At 49.3% G+C, this 23,893-nt stretch overlaps 1 protein-coding gene across 1 annotated transcript; it reads right to left on the bottom strand.

Annotated features, from left to right (window-relative positions):
- Positions 1-3,350: 3,350 nt before the first annotated feature.
- Positions 3,351-4,627, bottom strand: LOC146771174 (uncharacterized). The gene has a single exon (XM_085640319.1). The coding sequence runs from the start codon at positions 4,537-4,539 to the stop codon at positions 3,601-3,603; it is 939 nt and encodes a 312-aa protein (XP_085496445.1). The 5' UTR covers positions 4,540-4,627; the 3' UTR covers positions 3,351-3,600.
- Positions 4,628-23,893: the final 19,266 nt, after the last annotated feature.

Raw genomic sequence — 23,893 nt, 5'->3', positions numbered from 1 at the left:
GGGTAGTGTAGGGGGTCGTGCCCAGGGTAGTGTTTTAGGGTTTAGGGTAGCACAGTGGTGTTTGGGTAGTGTAGGGGTCGTGCCGGGGACAGTGATTTAGGGTAGAGCAGTGGTGTTTGGGTAGTGTAGGGGGTCGTGCCCAGGGTAGTGTTTTAGGGTTTAGGGTAGCACAGTGGTGTTTGGGTAGTGTAGGGGGTTATACTGGAGGTAGTGTTTAAGGTTGAGGGTAGTGCAGTGGTGTTTGGGTAGTTTAAGGGGCCGTGCTGGGGATAGATTTAAGGTTTAGGGTAGTGCAATGGTGTGTAGTGAAGGGGGCCATGCCGGGGGTAGTGTTTTAGCGTTCAGGGTAGCGCAGTGGTGTTTGGGTAGTGTAAGGGGTCATGCTGAGGGTAGATTTAAGGTTTAGGGTAGTGCAATGGTGTTTGTGTAGTGTAGGGTTAGTGCTGGGGGTAGTATTTTAGGGATTAGGGTAGTGCAGTGGTGTTTGTGTAGTGTAGGGGGTCTATGCTGGGGTAGATTTAGGGTTTAGGGTAGTGCAGTGGTGTTTGTGTAGTGTAGGGGGTCATGCTGGGTTAGTGTTTTAGGGTTTAAGGTAGTGCAGTGGCGTTTGGGTAGTGCAGGGGGTCGTTCTGGGGCAGATTTAGGGTTTAGGGTAGTGCAGTGGTGTTTGGGTAGTATAGGGGTAGTGCTGGGGGTAGTATTTTAGGGTTTAGGGTAGTGCAGTGCTGTTTGTGTAGTGTAGGGGTAGTGTTTTAGGGTTTAGGGAAGTGCAGTGGTGTTTATGTAGTGTAGGTGGTCGTGCCGGGGGTAGTGTTTAAGGGTTTAGGGTAGTGCAGTGGTATTTGGGTAGTGTAGGGGGTCGTGCTGGGGGTAGTGTTTTAGGGTTTAGGGTAGCGCAGTGGTGTTTGGGTAGTGTAGGGGGTCGTGCCGGGGGTAGTGTTTTAGGGTTTAGAGTAGCGCAGTGGTGTTTGGGTAGTGTAGGGGGTCGTGCCGCGGAAGTGTTTTAGGGTTTAGGGTAGTGCAGTGGTGTTTGTGTAGTGTAGGGGTCGTGCTGGGGGTAGTTTTAGGGTTTAGGGTAGTGCAGTGGTGTTGGTGTAGTATAGGGGGTTGTGCTGGGAGTAGTGTATTAGGGTAGTTCAGTGGTGTTTGTGTAGTGTAGGGGTAGTGTTTTACGGTTTAGGGTAGTGCAGTGGTGTTTGTGTAGTGTAGGGGGTCGTGCTGGGGTAGTGTTTTAGGGTTTAAGGTAGTGCAGTGGTGTTTGGGTAGTGTAGGGGGTTGTGCTGGGGTAGATTTATGGTTTAGGGTAGTGCAATGGTGTTTGGGTAGTGTAGGGGGTCGTGCTGGGGTAGTGTTTTATGGTTTAGGTTAGCGCAGTGGTGTTTGTGGTAGTGTAGGGGGTCGTGCCGGGGGGGAGTGTTTTAGGGTTTAGGGTAGCACAGTGGTGTTTGAGTAGTGTAGGGGGCCATGCCGGGGGTAGTGTTTTAGTGTTCAGGGTAGCGCAGTGGGTTTTGGGTAGTGTAAGGGGTCATGCTGAGGGTAGATTTAAGGTTTAGGGTAGTGCAGTCATGGCCTCTCCCGATGCCGAGGTTCTCGACGCCGATCCCGCCTCGGGTTTCTCCAGCACCGTCGGGCTCTGGGCCGGCGCTTTCTCGACTTTGTGCGGCGCCGCTGACAGCTACTGAGGGACCTCCTTTGACGCCGGCTCTGATGTTGCCAATGCCGATTCCAAAGATGTGATCCAGGAGGGAGGCATAGAGGCTTCTGGAAGAGGAGGATTTCCAGGAGCAGGCTGAGGGAGAAAATCTTGAGTCTGTGGATGACTTTGTAGGTCTTCAGGAGGCCAGTGGATTGGACAATTCTCTGGAGCGGAAGCTCTCTTCTCCCACGGCTTAGCCTTCTCAGGACGTGGCTCCATATCACAGAGTTATAAGGAAGGCTGCTGACCTTTTGGATCTGCAATTGCCCACAGCGGAAGTCAGGTCTAACATTCTGACTGAAGTATTGCACTCTCCTTCTTCAATGGTACAGCCATTGCTCCCATCCAATGAAGCTCTGACGAAGCCGATTTTGGAGGTGTGGCAGAAGCCAATGCCTGCCCCAGCAGCTTCCAGAGCAATGGCAAGACGTTATAAGGCTGCACCTGGAGATCCAGCTTATTTTAACCTCTCATCCTTCACCGGAAAGCTTGGTGGTTCATGCTTCATGTTCTTCCAAACAGTCAGCAGGTTCCTTTCCCTCCCTGGATAAGGATTCCAAAAAGCTGGAACAGTTGGCTTAAAAGGTGTTCTCATCGGCAAGCATGGCTTTGAAATCTACTATCACCACATGCCTGTTAGGATGGTTGTATTGCCTTGCCCACTTGCGTAATCTAAACTTACGCACACCACTTACTTACACAGAAACTCCAACACTCCTCTGGAGGTAAAATGAGCTTTATTAGTATCGTAGACAAGGGCAATAAGTCACTGAATCTAGTAAGTTCTTAGGCACCAAGTGAAACAATGAATACACCACACTATATATATACAAATATGAGATCTTGAATATAGATATATAAACAGTTAATGTACAAAGCACCTCACCAGATGCGTCTGCACCGGAGTCTTCAACATCCCTGGCCGAGCACCGAAAACACCAAGTCGTGAACCCTGTAGAGACTGGGGCACAGGAAGTAATCTCTCCGGGCACCAAAGTCGTCCCGTGAGTGCGTCCACTCCAAGACTGAGTTCCTGAGCTCCACCCCACAGACACCGCTTTTTATAGTTAAATCAACACGTTCGAGAACCCTCTAGCAGGCGTTCTCGCCCATCTATCCATCAAAGGTGCTGGCCGCATCTCTGCGTCAGATCCACCCATACAGACCTGGCCAGATTCTGCTTGGGTGCGCCGAGGCAAAAGACATTCCTTTCCCTGTCTCCGACCTTGGAGAGACTTGCACTGCGCATCCTCCCTCTGTCCTAGAGATACGCATAGAATGCATAAAAACAAGCTCAAGGTACAAAATAACCTCACGAGGTATGTCTTGCACCAGCTCGTACTGGTTTACGTGAAAAACATGTTTATGTTACTGCTGAAGTGTAACTACAGGTCAAAGCAGTACAAAATGGAAATGCAGTGCAACAAAATGGAGGATCAGAGCATCACATGGAATCGAGGTCAACATGCAGTTTAGCATGTGAAAATGGTAAATACAGTACATTCCACCCCTTGACCCTCGATTCACCCATCATACCCCATTGGCCTAAATACCATGGATCTGGGACGAAGAAGGGAGAGAAGATTAGGAATGCATTGAATACAACAACATAATGAGATAGAAATGCAAATAATCACTACAATAACACCCAAGATATAACGAAGCTGTCCAAAATTAGGTAGCCACCCAAACAACCAATCCCACCATCCTTGATTAACGTTTTGGGTAACCCCTTTCACGAAATATTTTAAATCGTTAATATGCGCATGGATAGATGTAGAATGATCAGATAAATTGAAACAACAGAGTCCATCAAAGTCCTCGCAACCGTGGTTGTGTTTTAAAAATCAATAGTCCACAGCTGCCCTATTCTGCAAAACAGCTTTTTTCGTTCCTTGAACATCTTATAACAAATCAGCTAAAGCGGCTGAAGTATGATTGAGATTCTTCACAAGTAAACAGGCAAGCTTAGCAATAGTTCTTGCATTATAAACGGACTGTCCTGGCACTCCTACAATGGAAATAGCCAAACTAGTATACTCTGCTCTAGAAAGCAAATCAATATTGAAGTCACAATCCTCAGGTAATTGAACAGCGTCTCTAGAAGAGCGAATGTGTGTGACAGAATGCATGGGAAAAAGCATAAGACTTAAACGTGATAAGGCACAAGGTCCTCCAGTTATATTAGCTGGTATGTAAGTGTATGAAATATTGCCGCACGAGAACAGCCATCCCTTAGACAATTTCACATGGTTAATATGGCTAGCGGTTAATACTGTATGATTACAGACCATATAATTGGTAACATTACTGCAAAAACTGTCATGTCGTGACTGACATAATGTTTGTTGATCAGTGGTCAATTGTGTGCTTTTCTCTAGTTTCAATTGGCCACACTTGCCAATTTTGGCAGGGTCACAAGTTAGTTGATAGCAAACGTCTCCAGTAGTGATGTTATAGGTAACAATACCTGTCATGTTCCTCCAGAGGTTATCTGTAATCTCCGGGCAAAAACGACAGTACTCATAAAGACTCAGATGTGTTTGAACATCATTTTCCTCCACTACCCCATCAAAGTTGGTTTGGTTGAAGATGTGCAGAAGCACATGTGCAGGGGTAGGTACGGCAACGAGACAAGTGGATATCAAATTAGCTGTACTCTGAAGATTTCTCATACAGAAGTGGGAAGTGTTCAGCACATTCCCGGCCAAGTAGGTCCAGATGTTATCCGGTTGCTGCAACAATGCTGTTATCCGACTCGGGCGGTTGATCCCCTTCGGCATCCCCGGGCCCTCCCGGACCCCTCCGGACACGCCCAAACACAGACCACACAGCGCAAGCATCGCAGCGGCAAGCCATACTGTGATCTAGAAACAGAAAACAAACTGGTATAATCACTCTCGTAAATAACATTTTTCAGCAGGTACATTTTCCCACTTTTCCTGTCCGGGTCTCATGATGACAAGGATATAATCCTTTCCCTTAGCGATTAATTCTGCAGGTTCAGGAGGTTTGTTTGGGGACTCTACCCATACTTTCGCCCCTGGGTTCTTGTCAGTAGATCCGAACCCGCCCTTTCCTCGCGCAGTTAGAAGAGCTGGGGCCGTCGCCTTCATGACATTTCCTCCATGACCATTTGGGCAACTCGGTCACCGGGTTGCACAATCAGATCATTGTCTCCACTGTTCAATAGAATAACTTTGATCTCCCCCTGGTAATCGGCATCGACCACCCTTCCCAAAACCTGGATGCCTTTAAGGGCAAGCCCAGATCGAGGAGCGATCAGTCCGAAATGCTCTGGGGGAATTTGAACTCCAATTCCTGTCTCAATCAAGGTAATGTCCCCTGGTTGCAGTCGATAGAGTTTCAGGACATGCAAATCAAGACCAGCAGCCTCTGGTGTGGAACGATATGGAGCTAAAGCTCCGGGAGCTGTCTCCCAATACAGAATCGTGTTTGTGGCCACATGAGGCTTGATCTGCAAAGCTGGGGTCAACATGCGCATCAAAGGAGTCTCTGCATTGACAAGGGGTCGGTTGTTCAAACTTTGCAATGCATCAGCCATGATGGAACGGTTCCGTCATGCGCACAGCGCAACCGACGTGCATGACGAAACCGTTCCGTCATGTGCGTCGAACGGGTTAAAGTGTGACCCATTGTCACTTTGGACCTGCAAAGGAATTCCGTAATACAAAATCAACAAATTCAAAGTTTTCAGAGTGTTAGACTGGGTTGCTCTCTTGCATGGAAAGGCGATGAGATAGCCAGAATAGGTATCCACCAACGTGCATGCATACTGACATCCCCGACTCATTGGCCCGATGAAATAAATTTGCCATATTTGCCCTGGCAACTTCCCTCTGCCTAGCTGGCCTCTCACTACCTGTGGAACTGGTCTGTGTTGGGTATGCTGACAAACGGGACAGTGAATGATTGCAGTTTTAATCAAATACAGGGGAATATACATCCCCCTACTTTCTGCCCACCTGCTAGTGGCTCGCTCGCCCAAATGTCCGCTTTTCTGATGCGCCCATTTAGCCATGCCCACCAAGTCAGAATCCTGCGTCGCCACCTCAGCTTCACGAATTTTCGCTTCTTGGTCTGCAAACGCTCTAGTGAGTCAGTCGGGCAATGAGCATCAACATGATAAACTGTGACTGTACTCTGGGACAACAATTCCCAAATCTCCTGCCACTACTCCTTTCCCCAAACCTCCCTATTGTGAATCATCCAATTATGAGCATGCCATGTGGGAAGCCAAGTGGCTAACCCATTGGCCGTAGACCATGAATCAGTATAAATGTGACATGTACAAGGGAGCTCTTGCTTTAAAACCTTGTAAACCGCGTACAATTCTGCGAACTGACTACTTCTTCCCTCTCCAGTAGTCGACAACAACTTTTTGGTCACAGGATTGTATGACACCGCCTTCCAATGTCTCTTGGTCCCCACATATCTGGCTGAGCCATCTGTAAACCACACATGCTTTTTGTCCTCCGCGGACAACTCTGAGAATGGCCCGCCTCATTTCACTGGGGACTCTTGTACTTTGGGTACATCTTGCAACATTTCCGCATCTGCTACTGGAGTCTGCGCCACTTGCTCATGCAGCACTGCGGTACCTTTAGGACCCACTCGTGCTCTGTCTTGTATGTACCACTTCCACTTTATGACGCTAGCCTCCTGTGCATGCCCATTCCTGTGTGTCTTGGGTGAGCTCATCACCCATTGCATGATAGGAATTTCAGGTCTCAAAAACACATTGTGCCCCAGGGTCAATTGTTCGGTATCCACCAGAGCCCAATAACATGCCAACAACTGCTTTTCAAAAGGAGTGTACCGCTCTCCAGCATCAGGTAATTTCTTTGTCCAAAACCCTAGGTGCACTTTCTGTCTCCCCTGTTTTTGCCACAGGCTCCAGGTCGCATACTGATCCTGGACCGTTACATTCAAATCAATGCTTCCCTCTCGTATGGGCCATAGATCCAGGGCACGCTGTATAGCCTCCTTCGCTGACTCAAATGCCTGTTGCTGGGCCTCCCCCCACTCAAATTCATGCTTCTTCCGTGTAACCTTGTATAGAGGGGCCAAGATCTGACTCGAATGGGGAATGTGCTGTCTCCAAAAGCCAAACAATCCAATGAAACGCTGCGCCTCCTTCCTGTTTCGCGGCACTGCAAACTCCTTGATCTTTTGCCTTACTTGTGGCAGCACCTCTCTATGCCCCTAATGCCACTGAATACTTAAAAACTTCACACTCTGGGAGGGTCCCTGCACCTTCTCTGGGTTAATCACCCACCCTTTGCTTTGCAAATGCTCTACAATTCTGTCTAGCTGAGCCTGCACCTGTTCTTGGGTCTCTCCTTGAATCAACACATCATCAATGTAATGACAAAGTTGTACCCCAGGAACAACTGACACCTCATCCAAATGCTCTGCCACCAATCGGTGACAGATTGTAGGGCTATGTAAATACCCCTGTGGCAAAGATTGAAATGTGAACTGCCTACCATTCCACGAGAAGGAGAATTGTTCCTGGGACTCGGGGGCAATTGGAATCGTGAAAAAAGCATTGGCAATATCAAGTGCCGCATACCATGTCCCATTGTGTTTCTGAATTTTCTCAATCAAAGTGATGGTGTCTGGGACCGCGGCCGTCAACGGGGGCGTATGCTTATTCAGCTCGCGGTAATCAACAGTCATGCACCAGCTTCCATCCGGTTTGCGCACGGGCCACACAGGGTTATTCCACGCCGTGGTAACTGGTCTCACCACCCCCGCCTCCACCAAGTCCCGTATGGTTGCGGTAATCTCATCATGTCCCCCTGGGATCCTGTACTGCTTCATGTGAACCACTTTTGCTGCTTGGGGCACCTTCACTGGGGTAATCTTCAAGCGCCCCACCCTCACAGCAGCCACCGAGAGGTACTGCTTTGACCCAAACTGATAGCATTCGCCATCTAAATATAGGGTCATACCTTTCAGAATGTCAATACCAATGATGTACTCGGTAAGACAGTGTATGCGCTCTTGGGAAGTCTGCCTATTTTCATCTGAATTACCGTTTGCACTGCTGGTGTCTCCTGTCCACCCAAACCCGTGATAGTAAAATACTGTCCTTTAAATTTTCGTGGATTGCCATGTATCAACGTGGCCTCCGCTCCGGTGTCTACTAAAGCCCGCACCTCCTGAACGTTTTTATTTTTCCAATAGATCTCAACCCTCACATGCGGTCTATTATCTTTGCGAGCCCATCCCTGCACCGGCGCTTGGCCCATTTCCTAATCTAATTTTCTCCTGCTCAGCTCTGTATCTGCCCGGCGCAGGTCCCGTCGCAGATCTGAATACAATGTTGGGTAACCCTCAGGGAACAACTCCTCCTCTTCCCAGTCCCCATCTGAATCTGTACAGTCTTGGTCCCAATCTTTCTCTTTTGTCACTTTCACATGAGATTCCCTCTCTCTCTCCCTCTCCTGACTTGCTTTGTTGTGCTTCTCCTCAGACTCTGCTTCCCTGCGACTTACTTTCTTATTATCTTTTCTATTCACATGCCTACTCCCCTCCTTCCTATCCAGTCCTCGCTTACGGTACATTTCCCACATACTTTTGGTCTCAATACCATCAATCTCACTCCTTGACACCCCATCCTTGAACAGCAACAAAAACATATCACGTCGGGTCACTCGATTATTGTCAGTGCGGGACTCTGAGCGCGAAGTCCTGTCTGGCTTGGTCCATTCCCCAAGCTCTCCCAGCTCACGGACCGCCTCGACTACTTCTCCTATGGTATTACCAGTTTCATTATCACCGCTTTGTATGCAGGGGGTGCCAAACAAATGATTTTGTTCCGCATGGACACAGTCATTATCTGACCCATCAAATTATGCGTCTCACTTATAAGGATAGCCAGCTTCATCCCCTCCTCCTTAATTCTCTGCAAGGCATCTCTTAGGGTAAACCATGGTTTTTCATTCCCAGGCCAATCTGAATATGTGGAGTACTTATGACCACATCCCTGTGCGGCTAGCTGCAGCAGGGTAGTTTGGTCATCACCGCGGAAAGTCCGGAAGTGTCCCTGCACAGTGGGATCAGTACTGAGAGTACAAAATTTGGCAGCATCCCCACCGTCTAACATGACCCCAGAAGCGCCTTGATCATAGAGGCGCACCATCCAAGTTAATAGTGCCTCGCCAGGTTTCTGTCTAAATCTCTCTAAAATATCACTGATCTCCTGTTGAGTAAAATCCTCCAGACTATTTAACATAACCCCGTCCAGGTGCTGTGGACTGGATTGAAGTTTGAATGAATGAATGAATTCCGATTTCTAAAGCGCACATAGCTGCCCTGAGGCGTCCACGCGCTGAGCATACCAACTGAGGTTTGGGTTAGGAGGAGGCAGATTCAGCTCCACAGTTATGTAGTGAACAGGAGCGTTTTCAGCTGTTTGCGGAAGGAGAGAATATCAGGATTGGATCTAAGATACTGGGGCAGAGCGTTCCACTTCTTAGCTACATTGTAAGAGAAGGAGCGGCCTCCAGACCTTGATTTCTTTATTGGCGGCACAATGGCTAGATTCGCAGTGGTGGAGCGCAACTGTCTTGTGGGGATATAGGGTGTGATGAGGGGGAGATTGATTGCCGGTCCTAGGGACCAGAAAGTCTGGTGAGCAATGCAGAGTGATTTGAAGTTTACTCTTTCCTTTACAGGGAGCCAGTGCAGTGTCCTCAGTCCGGGTTTTGCTGACGATCTGCGGGGGATTTGTAAGAGTGTTCTGGCTGCGCAGTTCTGTATTATTTGCAGCTTGCGCAGGGTGGAGTCCGGAGCTCCAAGATACAAGGCATTACCATAGTTTCCGTCTTAGAATGGGCTTTGCTTCCACTCTCTTACTATTTTTTTCCTCCTCCTCCTGTCTTTCTCTCTGTAAGGGCTGCTCTCCTTCTGAGGAGAAAACTGATGATTCCCAGATGTTAGAATCCCAGGTGGATGGATCAACATCTAAGCCTGCTTTGGCAATCGTTAAATGGACTTTTCTCTTACTCACCCCACCCCTCCTTTTCCTGTATCTGTATTCAGCGACACGGACTGCAGCCCGTTCTGCTATAGTTTGACATGTTTCTAATGTGTCTTGTAATAGCTTATTCTGGCAGGAAAGCATCATAGACATATTCTTAGCTTCTATGAGTTGTTTTTCTAAGCTCAACTGTTCCCGCTGCAGAGATAAACATTTGTCAAAAACTTGACGATAGGCATGCAACAGAGCCCAACCTCGACGGCTCACTGACCATAACTTTTTACCTTTTTCTACAGGAACCTTCTGTAAATAATTTAAAACATCTTCTGGCATTGCTTCGCCCAAACAGTCAAACCAGCTCTCACTTAATCCTGTGCTTTTAGAATACTCACGCGCCAGCGCGGAGTACGGCGTCGCCTCCCATCCAGGAATTTGCATGGGGGCAAAAGGAATTTCACTTGGTGCCAAGGAACCAAAACCACCTTTCGTCTTTTTAAACATGTTCCTACCCGCGTTATTTTCGAATCCTGCCCGACTACGCCAAAATGTATTGCCTTGCCCACTTGCGTAATCTAAACTTACGCACACCACTTACTTACACAGAAGCTCCAACACTCCTCTGGGGGTAAAATGAGCTTTATTAGTATAGTAGACAAGGGCAATAAGTCACTGAAGCTAGTAAGTTAATAGGCACCAAGTGAAACAATGAATACACCACACTATATATATATATAAATATGAGATCTTGAATATGGATATATAAACAGTTAATGTACAAAGCACCTCACCAGATGCGCCTGCACCGGAGTCTTCAACATCCCTGTCCGAGCACCGAAAACACCAAGTCGGGAACCCTGTAGAGACTGGGGCACAGGAAGTAATCTCTCCGGGCACCAAAGTCGTCCCGCGAGTGCATCCACTCCAAGACTGAGTTCCTGAGCTCCACCCCACAGACACCGCTTTTTATAGTTAAATCAACACGTTCGAGAACCCTCTAGCAGGCGTTCTCGCCCATCTATCCATCATAGGTGCTGGCCGCATCTCTGTGTCAGATCCACCCATACAGACCTGGCCAGATTCTGCTTGGGTGCGCCGAGGCAAAAGACATTCCTTTCCCTGTCTCCGACCTTGGAGAGCCTTGCACAGCGCATCCTCCCTCTGTCCTAGAGATAAGCATAGAATGCACAAAAACAAGCTCAAGGTACAAAATAACCTCACGAGGTATGTCTTGCACCAGCTCGTACTGGTTTACGTGAAAAACATGTTTATGTTACTGCTGAAGTGTAACTACAGGTCAAAGCAGCACAAAATGGAAATGCAGTGCAACCAAATGGAGTATCAGAGCATCACATGGAATCGAGGTCAACATGCAGTTTAGCACGTGAAAATGGCAAATGCAGTACAGACGGTATATCCATGCTTTGATGGACACAGCCAAGGAGGTGGCTCCTAAGCTGCCTGAGGATGTTCGAGGTCACTTCATGGAGGTGTTGACTGATACAGAAGCAGCGGCCCGTCAGGTGATCCAGTCGGGTGTAGATACACCAGGGTGATGGGCTCTTTGGTGGCGACCTGATAAGGTCATTCTAAGATCAAGTTCTGGGTTTATAAATAAATGAACAAGTTACTTACCTTCGGTAACGCGTTTTCTGGTGGATACAGTATCTGCCTGTGGATTCCTCACCTTTTGAATTTACACATTATTTTTTATTTTAATGATTGGTTTATGTGGGAAAACTATAAGCGATCAACGTAAATTACCCCTTAGTGAATCCAGATGCTTGTCAACTTTTCAGAAATGTATAGCTTTCCTGGTTCACTCATGGTTTTCTACACCTGTTTCCACCACAAACTGCAAGTAGGCAGAACCACAGAAAACTTCAACTTCCACTCGCAAAATGTAAAAAACTGTGGTTAAAAAAAAAATGCTTTTTTGATACAACTCTGCTGGTTTTTGAAAGCTAGGATGAAGGTGACCTTAGCACAGAAAACTTTCTGTTGAAGCCGGGTCTCAAAAAATAAAATAATTGCACGCACAGCAATGTTTTTGAAAAAAACAACCAAAATTCTGCTGATATTTTGGCTATTTGCAATCCACACCATGTAGTGAAAAAAAGACACAAATTTGGCCTCAATACCTTCTGGGGGAGTTTAAGACGTAAGCACCAAGTCCCCCGGAAGCCAAAATCGACAGCACTGCAGGAGAGGGCGGGTGGAGTATGTAAGAGTATGTATGAGTTTTAAGACTAGTGAAGTAAAACAACTGTTTTGTTAACTATTCCCCAGTCTGAACAAGTTTAGCTTCATAAAAATAATCACTTTCCAGAAGCATTGTATGCTGTATAATTTTATACTATCAATAAACTAACCAGCATCAGCCTGAAAAACCCCACAAGAGATAGAATGGCCACACCAGCTGTTAAGAAATGTTCCTTTCATAGAAATTTGCAAGATGGCCACTTGGAGATCTGTATTTAAGTTTTCCAGACACCTTTTTCTTCCAGTTTGGACTCCAACAGTGGTAACTGCTTACGTAGTTCAAGAATCTAAGCCTGGAAATAACAACAACAGTAGTAGTATTAAAATGCATACCCTCGTCCCCTTTACATACATTATCAATGCATGGAAATGTTGTTGTCCACAAGTGTCTTAAAAGTAAAGATACAGCTGTAACAGTGGGGTTGCACAGAGTCAATCCTTTGATCAGTGTTGGACTTGGCCCTTTTTGGCTAAAGTTCCCTAAACTTTTTGCTTTCCCCCTTGACCTTTTTTCTGACCTGGTGTTGCCAACTTAGATGCTTTGGGCACTTTGCCACTGCTGATCAGTGTCAAAGTGCAAGCGCTCCCTATGTAAAGTGTAATGGTAATTGGTTGTCCATGATTTGTATGTTTGCCTTACTAGTAAAGCCCATAGTAAAGTGCACAAAGCGTACCAGGGCTAGTAATGCAAATGCTACTAGTGGGCCTGCAGCACTAATTGTGCCACCCATACAAGTAGCCTTAAAGAGAGAACTCAGTCCTGCCACTGCAGTGCCTGCACGCAGTTTGTTAAATTGCCATGTTGTCCTGACAAGTGCACCCACTTGCCAGGCCTTACTCTTTCACGTCAGACACCCCTATGATAGGTCCAAGGTACCCCCCTGGGCAGGGTGCAGTGTATGTGAAAGGTAGGACATACACTAAGGTGTGTACCATGTCATAACAGTGAAATACTCTCCATTTCGTTTTTCACTGTTGAAAGGCAATCTTGCCCATAGGACAGAATGGGGAGGCGGTGTAATATGTTTCCAGCCTATCTTCCCAAAGGCTTAAGATGGAGAGGTGAAGTTTAGTATGCCTAAACTCGCAATTCAATAACACATCATTTTGTGAAGGTGGTTTTTGCATTGTGTGTTTAGAAACCACTCTTTTAGAAGTGGCTGGGTTTTTGTGCTCTAATATTTCTGTGTGTCTCTGTCTGGTTGTGGATTGACTGTCTGGATCTGAAAGTGATAGGATCTGGGGAACGTCTTGACCCAGATGAGACAGCAATAGGCTGACCTGCATCTGGAGTGTAGGGGGGGGAGTAGCCCCTGGAGGCGAAGAGGCCTGGGCTGCAGCCATAAAAAAATGTCTCCATCCCCTGCTGAGAGATTGAGGATCCAGACCCCCACTAAAAAAAGGAATAAATGTCACTGGCAGGGAGACACCCAGAACTGGTTTAGACAGGGGTCAGTGCTCCCCTGAACACAAAGACTTCAAAGACATTTAGGGGTATAACTATGAAAGCTGAAACCCCTGGACTTTGGAGAAGGAAATGGAATGGAACTGTTCAAGATTGAACAGGACTTAAACTACTTCGTGGTCAAGAGGAACCTCTGCCAAGGAAGAAACAGCTGAAGAGCCTGAAGGAAAGGACTGACCCTTGCTCTGTGTTCTGGGGCTGGCCTGCAGTTTGCTGCTTTAACCAAGGAGAGGCTAAAGGGACTTTGCTGTGTGCTGTGTCCCCCTGCTTGAAAGGACTTTGCTGTGCTGTGTCCTGAAGTAACTTAACCCCAAGGGCCCGAGGTGAGCTGGCTCCCTGTTGTGGAAACTCAGGAACACAAAAGTTTCCAGAAGTGTCTCAGCGACGCTGTGTGCGTGTGCTTTGTGCAGCCTGAGACCTTCGTAAGCCGTGCCCTGTGATCGTGGGCACCTGAAGTCCAAGTGATTCTCAGCGACGCTGTGTGCATGTGCTTCGTGCAGTCTGAGACCTTCGTGACGACTGTCTTGTGATCGTGCACACCAGAAGTTCAAGAGTGTCTCAGCGACGCTTTGTGCGCGTGTTTTTTGCAGCCTGAGACCCTCGGAAGAATTGCCCTGTGATCGGGGGCACCAGGAGTCCAAGTGAGTCTCAGCGACGCTGTGTGCGTGTGCTTCGTGCAGCCTGAGACCTTCGTGAGGATTGCCCCGTGATCGTGTGCACCCGGAGTCCAAGTGAGTCTCAGCGACGCTGTGTGTGTGGGCTTTGTGCAGCCTGCGACCTTCGTGAGGATTGCCCCGTGATCGTGTGCACCCGGAGTCCAAGTGAGTCTCAGCGACGCCGTGTGCTTCGTGCAGCCTGAGACCTTTGTGAGGATTGCCCTGTGACCGTGCACACCCGAGGCTCAAGGGAGTCTCAGCGACGCTGTGTGTGCCCTGTTCCAGCCTGAGATCTTCGTTATCGTCATCGGCCAGGAATCAACCAAGTCGCATCGGAGGCCCAAGTCGCGAGAGGCGGAGGGGTGAGCGAGGTCGCACCCCCCAGGTCAAACGTGTGTCAGCGCCTGGGGCGGGGTGGTGCGGGCTCGGAGAGATGCTCTCGGCCACTCCCCTTCTTGCAGCGCGAGCCTCTGTTCCAGCTTGTATCGCGGCCCGTACGTGCTAGGGAGTGGCAGTACCGGGGCCAGAGTGTGGAGCTGCACTGTGGTTTACACCAGATCCGTGTTGGGGGGCATATGTTGACGGAAACTGACCGTGAATCAGTACGAGGGGCGGAGAGACCGTCTGAAGCACCGTGATCGGTGCTGGAGTGTATTAGGCATTGCATTAATTCTGCAATACGAACTACCTGATTGTTGCAATACGCATTGCATTAGTTTGCAGAATGAACTACCTGATTGTTGCATTACGCATTGCATTATATCTGCATAACGAACTGCCTGATTGTTGTATTACGCATTGCATTCATTTGCAGAACGAACTACCTGATTGTTACATTACGCATTGCATTATACCTGCATAACAAACTGCCTGATTGTTGTATTACGCATTGCATTAGTTTGCAGAACAAACTACCTGATTGTTGCATTACGTGTTGCATTATTTCTGCATAACAAACTGCCTGATTGTTGCGTTACGCATTGCATTATTTCTGCATAGCGAACTACCTGATTGTTGCATTACGCATTGCATTATTTTGACATTACGAATTGCTTGATTGTTGCATAACGAACTTCATTATTTTTACATTGCAAAGTGCCTGATTCTTGCATTACGAACTGCATAGCATTGCATTAGGACTGCATTGGATCATTTAGAATTGCTCATAATACCACCAGAGCCTACAAGGGCTGGCTGGCCTATTAACCGGCCAGGAGAAATATTACAGATACACATATATTGCATTTCTATTGTGTGGTCTCATCGTATATCTTTTTATATAAACATATACTTGTTTTTCTATGAAACTTGTGTGGCGTCCTTTTTTGATGTCATCATTGGGTCACTGAGATTGTGGTTGCAAATACTTTACACATTTTCTTTGAAGATAAGCCTGGCTGCTCGTGCCAAGCTACCAAGGGGGTGAGCAGGGGTTATCTGAGAAGGTGTCCTTCCTTTCCCTGACGTGGAAGCGAGGGTCCCTACTTGGCCTAAGGTACCCACCTCAGCCAACTAGGGAATCCCGGTTCTAACAATCAGTATCACAAATACTGTCAACAATTCAGTCCCAGTAGTTTCTTCTTATCCTTTCATATGTAATACTTCACATCTCTGTATGGTCACATAATTTTCACATCCAAGCACACTTGTTTCTTCATAGGGAAGGACTTCATCAATAGATAATGTTGCTATATTCTATATTGAAAAAGTGAGTTTTCATGATCTTAGTCTGACATCTTTTCCTACTAATTACACCAGAGGTTTAAAGATGTGAATGCTTATCAAAAGAATGAATGGGTTCCTCAGCAAAATCCCCCAAAACTCTTGTCAGTTAAGAGTCTGGTCAGAAATACTTTTTTTAATTTATTTTTTTACAATTTTTATTGAACATTTCGTGTTTCCATGACAGTTTAGTTCACATAATATGCAGACATATATCCAGCATTGCATAGACATTCGATCTCACATTTCCCGCGTATATACCTATCAATTCTATCCCATGCGCCCGGGTAGTTCCCCAGGGTGGACTCACCAAAGAACCCTTAGCAGAGTGTGTTCACTCACTAGCGTCAGACTCGGACTCCTCCGATTGGGGAGGCTCGCAAATGTGTCCACGGTAGGCGTTCCAACCTCCCCAGACCCTGCCCCACTTTTTAGGACACCTTCTGTGAATATACACTGACTTTTCCGCCATCATTGCCATGTCCATATCTTTGCACCATTGATTGAGAGTAGGGCTAAGCCTGGATCCCCAGCGTTGTGCAATATTTCACTTTGCCACTGTCATGCCTAAAGTTACCCAGTCCTGAGCAACCCTGTTCAAATCTGTAGGTTCCCAGATGTTGAGGAGACAGCATCTCGGGTATAGTAGTATTGTGACATGTGCGACCTGAGAGTGCGCATCACCGCCTTCCAGTAGTATACCATTTTAGGGCATAGCCAGATTGTATGGCAGAATGTGCCTGTTTCTCCGCATTGCCTGAGACAGAGCGGCATAACTGCGCGGTGTATTTTATGTAATGGTGTCCTAGTGTAATATGTGCGGTGTAGAATTTTAAACTGCACTAGTCTTAGTCGTGATGGAATTGCAGCCTCTCTGGGGGACGCAAGTGCCTCCCGCCAGTCAGCCTCATCAATGTCTCCCAACTCCCACGTGGCCTTCAGTGTTTCTGTGGGATCCGAGCGGTAATTTACTATTTTGCAGTAGGTCACCGAAATTGCCTTTTTGTGGATGTGGTCAGTTAAAAGCCTATCCTCTAACGGCGAGGATTCTTCAGGCCTCGCACCCGCTGGCAGGAGGGACTGCAGTGCATGCCTGATCTGCATATATTGAAATAGTTCTGTTTGCGCTAAGCCGTATGTGTCCTGCGGGTGGGCAAAGGTAACCACTCCTCCCTTCTGCCACAGGTCCCCAACTTTCGATATCCCTATTAAATCCCAGCTATGGAAGCCCTTGGTATTACCCAGCATCCCAAGTCGCTGAGTATCCCATAGCGGCATTGCTAGTGTGACCACCCCTTCCCAGCCCAACGTTCGTTGCGCCTCAAACAGAAATACTTTAATGCATTTTAGGTCGAGCATCAGCGTGCATGCGCAGTCTGGAAGATCTGCTGTAATTACAGCTGCTGTTTGCCATTGGCTCACAACTCCATTGCTGCTCCTTATTTGCCAGTGTTCCCGACACATCACTTCCGTTTTTAAACCAGGAGCACCAGCCAATTACAGTTTTCTTACACCGTAGGTTTTAGCTATTTTTTAATGGACTCTTTTTTTCTTTCTTTCAAGCGCCTCCTTCCGCGCTTTACCTTTAATGGCGGCTGTGGCACTTTCTTTAGATGCGGCGTGTCTAAAGAAAGGTGCGCGACCGCTATTAAAGTGAAAGCGCGGAATGGGGTGCTTTTACAAAAAAAAGCATTTGTTTGTCAAGTTGAAAAACAAATACTTTTTTTGTAAAAGCTCCCCATGCTGCGCTGTCACTTTATTGGCGGCCGCGCCCCTGTCTTTAAACAAGCCCCATCTAAAGAAAGGTGCCCGGCCACCATTAAAGTGAAAGCACGGCATAGGGTGCTTTCATTTGTAATTTAATAGGTCTCGCATTACTAAACGTTTGAACTTTTGGCGTTGTAAATAATAATGCAACGCCAATAGCTCAAACTTTCTGTAATGCAAGACCTAGTTCATTGCAAATGCTTGTTTATTCATCCTATATGACTCCATATAAAGAGAGCGTGACAGTTGTTTAACTTTGAAGTGGCCTGCCAAGACAGTGTTGGCCTTACTAACAACTTAGGTCATGTAACCTAAGACTCTGTGCTAATTTCTCAGTCAAGACTGATGCTGTCTGAAGATGTGGGAGTGCATTGCTGACGTCCTTTTCAGATCCTGTGTGTGGAGAGGAGGAAGCAGGTAGTCATTGGCTGGGAGTCAGTGCAGGTCATGTGACCTATTACAACATTGGTATGGAGCTGTTCTGTGATACTGGTTGTGTTTCTTTTTCCAATGAGGTTTACCCTTAAGCATGAGCGTTCAGATTTGGATAAAGGTACACATTTTTTTCCATTTAATTTGAATACGATTAATGTTAGGGTTATTTTAATATAATTTAATTTAGGGTTTCTTACATTTATGGTGATTCTTACTTATAGTCCATATGCTGTATCAACCTTGTAGGTAACCTGCAAGCTAGTGATGGTGTTGTAAAATGCTTCTACTAATCATGGCATCCCTTACTTTGATCACTTTAAAGGATGTGAGCTTGTTTATTTGCTGGTAAGGGATGCTGAAGGGGTTTGAGGGTAAAAGTAACACTGGTTATCACAGAATAAATACAGGGACTTTTGCCATTTGTAATTTAAAAATTGAATCATACAAAGCTAGGGGGCTATTTTCATCCTAGTTGGGTTGGTTGGTTGGTTGGTTAGTTTAAATATGTTATTTTGTTCTGCGCTGGGGCACTGGAAGAAACTACCAATTTCTTTGATGGGCAGGATGGCACTGTACAAAATGATACCACTGCCCAGATACCTTTACATGCTTCAGAACACATATGAACTCCCAGATTAATTTTTTCAGAATGACAGACACAGTGACTCGATCTCAACTGTGGGACAGAGGGGCCCCAGGCATTCAATTGCAGACCCTGACTAGAAGCCCATACAAGGGCTGAATAAAATTAACTGACCTTCAGTAGTACTACTGTATGATTACTATTTATGGTGAACGAGTGGGCCTTCTCTCCCCTGCAGGAACCCTTGTTAATGGTGGGTAGACGGGTGATGAAACCGGGAGGGGTGTGTGGGGGGGGTTATGTGTTGGTGTGAACATCCACAGTACAATGGGGGGGGCTTCCCAGCACCCATCACTGACTATCACTAAAGGGTAAGAAGAACTTACCTTTGGTAACACTTTTTTCTGGTAGAGAGACTATCTAACTACAGATTCCTCACCTTAGAATATTCCCCAGGCGTCAGACTGGATCTGGAAAATCTTGAACAGTACCCGCATTGATGTCATCTGCATCGCAAGTGACGTGCACAGTGACTACTTAGGCAGCACCCCGGCACACTGACATCAGTTTATTTTGTGACTATTTCCGAGCCAAAAACACATAGCCACGACTGAACAGTGTGTGACCAGTGTGCAGATGTTATGAGTAAGCTGGTAGGGTTGTTGAGGAATCTGCGGTTAGATAGTTGTCTCTACCAGAAAAAGAATTACCAAAGGTATGTAACTTGTTCTTCTGATAGAGACTTCTAACTTCAGATTCCTCACTTTAGAATAAGATACCCAAGAAATACCTCCCTGAAGGTGGGTCTGCAAACAGGCTCAAACCAGGAAGTCCTGGAGGACCGAACATGTAAAATGCCCATCTCGACAGACCTAACTGTCTAAGCAGTAGTGCTTTTTGAACGTGTGGAGTGTCACCCACATGGCAGCGTGGCAGAAGTCCAGGACAGGAAACCCTTGTGCTAATGCGGTACTAGCAGCCTTGACCCAGGTGTAATGGGCCCGCAAGTCCTCAAGGAACTGCTTCTTAGCTAGATTGTCGCAGATTTTGATGCAGAGTACAGTCCATCCAGTGATGGTCCGTTTCTGCACGGCCTTGGCTTTTTTTGCTCCAGTGAACCCAATGGAGAGCTGATCGTCTACCTTGTATTCTTTGGTGCGATCAATGTAAAAAGAGAGGGTTTTTTTTGGGTCCAAACAATGGAGTCTTTCCTCTTCGTTAAAAGGATGAGGCAAGGGAAAAAAATGTTGGTAGCATGATGCTTTGGCTCACATGGAAAGGAGCCGCCACTTTCAGTAGATAGGAGGCACGAGTCTGAAGAACCAGTTTGTCCAGGTAGAAGCTGGTGTATGGAGGTGTAACTGAAAGAGCTTGAAGCTCACTGACTCGCTTGACTGAGGTAATGACCATGAAGAATCCTGTCTTAAGGGTCAGTAGCTGCAGACAGCTCTGCAGGGGCTTGTATGAGGAACATATAACGAACATAAAAACCAGATTGCGGTCCCGTTGTGGCGTGACAAAAGGGGAAGGAGGGATCAAATGTCGCATGTCCTTAAGGAAACATATCACAACAGATGACTTGAGCAGTGAGGGCAGATCCCGATACGCGTAAAAATGCAGAGATGGGGGGCGGAGTCAAGATGGCGAAGGAATAGGACGATCTCTTCGGTCCCTCCGGCGTCAGTCCTGCATAGCGTTGTTATAGCGGCCTCCCGAGGACCCCTGAGACCTGCCTGGTGTGTCCCTTGGTCCCCTGAGGCAGCGGAAGGAGTTTGGAGTCTCCAGCGGCCCCTCCCGTGCTGCTAGCTGTCCCATCCTGCCTGCGGCCTGCGGCGTGGCCGGCGGAGAAGCCGGGGCCTATCTTAGGAGACGGGGCTGGAGCCGTGGAGCCCGGCCTCCCATCGGGGGCGGAGCAGTGCATCGGAGGAGGCGGCCTTGCGGGGACGTCCGGTATATGTGGTCCGCGCGCCCCTGACCTGCGGGGGGACTCGCCAGTGGTCGCCTGGGAGCTTTAGCCCACGCTCAGACAGAGGGGCAGGTCCTGCGGGAGTACCCGGACCGGAGCGCTGAGAAACCGGAGGCCGAGTTCGCCGGGCCACCCAGGTGCCGCGGCGTGCAGAGTGGCGTTCGGACCCTTCCGGGCACCTGAGAGGCGGTGAGCAACTGCACTTTTGGAGGCGCTACGGCCTCTGGCGGACACGGCTGGGGGGCACTTGTGGAGGCCTGGGCGTGGGAGCTGGGAGCGTGCTCCGCCCGTGGTGGTGCCGGGGGCCCCGCAGTCTTACAGGCGGGACCCCGCTGGGACGTGGCTGGATTGACAGGGTGGGTGCGGAGTAGTGACCGGCTTCCATGCTGTGAGGGCGCACAGGGGGCCGTACTTCCTTTGCCCCCGAGCTGGGTGAGGCCTGCTTCGGCCTGCGTGGACTGCCGGGGGAGCCGTGGAGTGGAGAGCTCCCCCCTGAGCCAGACGATTCCGGTGTGGGTCCGGTGAGATCAGGTTGGGGCCCATCTTGTGGGCGGTTCCCCTTGGGGGCTCCCGCTGGCGGCCGTCTGGGGAGGTGTAGCCCCACTGCCTAGCCTGCTGGCCGTGTGGCCCCGGATGAGGAGAGTGCGGCAGAGGCCTGGAATAGTAGAGAAGTGTGTGGAGTCGTCCTGCAGCTGGGTGCGCTGCTCCTTGGCTGGTCCCTCCGACCTGTTGAGCGCTTGCCTGTCTCTGCCCATTCCCCACGCTTGACACGGTCTGGGAAGAGGGGCCTGCACGGTGCCTGGCTTTTCCCGATTGTTGGGACGCGCAGTGGGGGCCGCACCGGTGGTGGAGACGTGTGGCCTGGTGGCGCGTTCCATCGAGCTATCTTCGAACGGAGCAAGATGTCCAACAAGGTCCAGGGGGGCAAGTCCGGTAAGGACGGTTCACAGCGGGGTGCCACCCCTTCGACGCCGCCTGCCGCTAGTGCCCCTCCCAAGCAGACTGATGCTGAAGCGCCTGTCACCAAGGCCTTTATGCTGGAGCTGTTTAACGCCATCAAGGAGGATATCACCAGCCTCCGCTCCCAGCTGGCTTCTGACCTCCGGGAGGTGCGCCGAGATGTGGATGGTATTGGGGAGAGAGTGGCGACCCTGGAAGAGCATGATTTAGGGCTCGCCGGCGACGTCCATCTACTCCAACAGGATGTTCTTCGGCTCACGGAGCAGAACCTGGACCTCCAGGCCCACGCGGAGGACTTAGAAAACAGGTTCCGACGGAACAATATTCGCATTCGAGCGGTGCCGTGGGATGGAGAGGCTGGGGACCGGCGGGGCTACGTGGAGGGCCTGTTCTTACAGATCTTGGGTGAGGATGATATCCGCGAAGTCCGGATGGACAGAGTACATCGCGTGGGGTTACCGAGAAGGACTGGGGCTCCTCCCCCTGACATCCTGGTTTGCGTCCATGACTTTCAGCTGAAAGAACGCATTCTTCAGAAGGCGCGTGGGACTCCATCGCTGCTGTACCGGGACCACCGTCCCCAGCTGTTTCAAGACCTGGCGGCGTCGACGCTCCAGAAGCGACGTGACTTCCGTCCCGTGACATCCTTCTTGCGGGACCAGAATGTCTCCTATTCGTGAGGCCACCCGTTCCGGCTTATTTTCCGGTGGCAGAACCGGCTGGTTCAGGTCCACTCTCTACAGGCTGCCAAGGATCTCCTGGGATTAGATGACGGGTCCCCCCCGCTGGGGGCTGGGGACTCGTCGGTGAGGCGACGTCGACGCTCCTCCTCTTGGCAGAGAGTGGGGCGCCCTTCCGCTTCGGGTCGGCCGGACCCTGAGACCAGCGTACAGGAGCGAGGTGCCGCGGTTGCTTCGGTGGCGACTGTGACGGAGGCTGCCTTGCAGGACTCTTCTTCGGCTGCCTAACCCCTTGGGAGGCCTCTGCTTGCTTGATGCCGGAGGGCCACCCTCCTTTCAGGTACCACTGGGAACTGATGTACTCTGTGGGGAGACAACCTGGGCCTGTTTTCTGGAGGGGTGAGATCAGGGACCCCGCTCCATGGACATGGGGGATAACCACAGTGGTCCGGGCTTTGGGGTTGCCGGCTTTCTTTCTCTTGTTTTTTTGTTTTCGGTGGGGTCCTAGTTGGGGTGGTTCCGGGAGAGGGAGGGGGGGGGAAGGGGGAAGGTTGGGGTTGGGGAGGGCAGGGACCGGTGGTGGTGGCTGGGGGTGGCGTGTGCAGGCTGTGTGTGGGTTGTTTGTTTCACGGGGGATGGAGGGAAGATCTGGGGTGAGTGACTGTCCGATGCCTGTGGCCGGGCGTGGGGGGGGCTGCATTGGCTAGGGTTCTTGTTCTATTTGCTATGGCGGGGCGTGAGGCGACGTCTGGTTGCTGAGTCTGTGGAGACGCGAGACGACTTGGGATACGCCCTGGAGTTTCCATGCGCTGTGAAACGGGGGCTGCTGTCCTGGGGTGCGTTGCTGACCCTCGCTGGGGGGGGGGGTTGATTGCGCTGGGGGACGGATGAGGGAGCTGCGGGGTTGGTGGGGGGATCTGGAGGAGAAGGGAGAGGGTAGTTATGTAGGATGCCTGTTACCCTAGGTACCTGGAATGTGAAGGGGCTGAACTCTCCCCAGAAACGCCAGAAGGTCTGGAAATACATCCTGGATCACCACCTGGATGTGGTGGGGCTTCAGGAGACACACCTGGCCCGGGGGGACGAGTCCTGCCTCAAACAAAGGCAATTCCCCCTTATTTATAGGTCTTCGGCGGCGTCGAAGCACAGAGGGGTGGCCCTGATGTTCCGTTCGACCCTTCAGTTTCAGCCTTTGGGGGTGCGTGGCGATAGGGAGGGCAGATGGCTCATTGTTAAAGGAGAACTCCTCAGCAGGACTTGCACGTTCCTGGTGTTGTATGCCCCTAATGCTGGGCAAAATAGCTTTCTGCTGGAATTGTTGTGCTCGGTGGAGGACTTTGTGGAGGGAGGCCTCTTCGGGCGATTTCAATTTGGTCTGGGATTGGGACTTGGATTGCTCTCACCAGAGGAGAGCCGAGGCTGGCCTCTTTTCCGAGGAGATGCGTCAGCGGCTTGAGGAGCTGGGTCTGTTGGATGGGTGGCGTTCTCTGCACCCCCTCTCTCGCGATTATACCTTCTTTTCTCATGTGCACCACTCTTACTCCCGACTCGACCATGTTTTTTATAGCCAGTCCCTCCAGGGGTCTCTGAGGGAAGCTAAGATTTTTCCCCTCTCCGTCTCTGATCATAGCCTGCTAGCGCTGGGCCTCCAGTGGGCTCCGGAGGGGACTACGCTGCGAAGATGGTACTTTCC

This window comes from Triturus cristatus, unplaced genomic scaffold (genome assembly GCF_964204655.1).
Source record: "Triturus cristatus unplaced genomic scaffold, aTriCri1.1 SCAFFOLD_169, whole genome shotgun sequence".
In the NCBI taxonomy this organism is placed as follows: Eukaryota; Metazoa; Chordata; class Amphibia; order Caudata; family Salamandridae; genus Triturus; species Triturus cristatus.
Note: the sequence above shows the minus strand (reverse complement) of the source record. Positions and strands in the feature narration are given on the sequence as shown.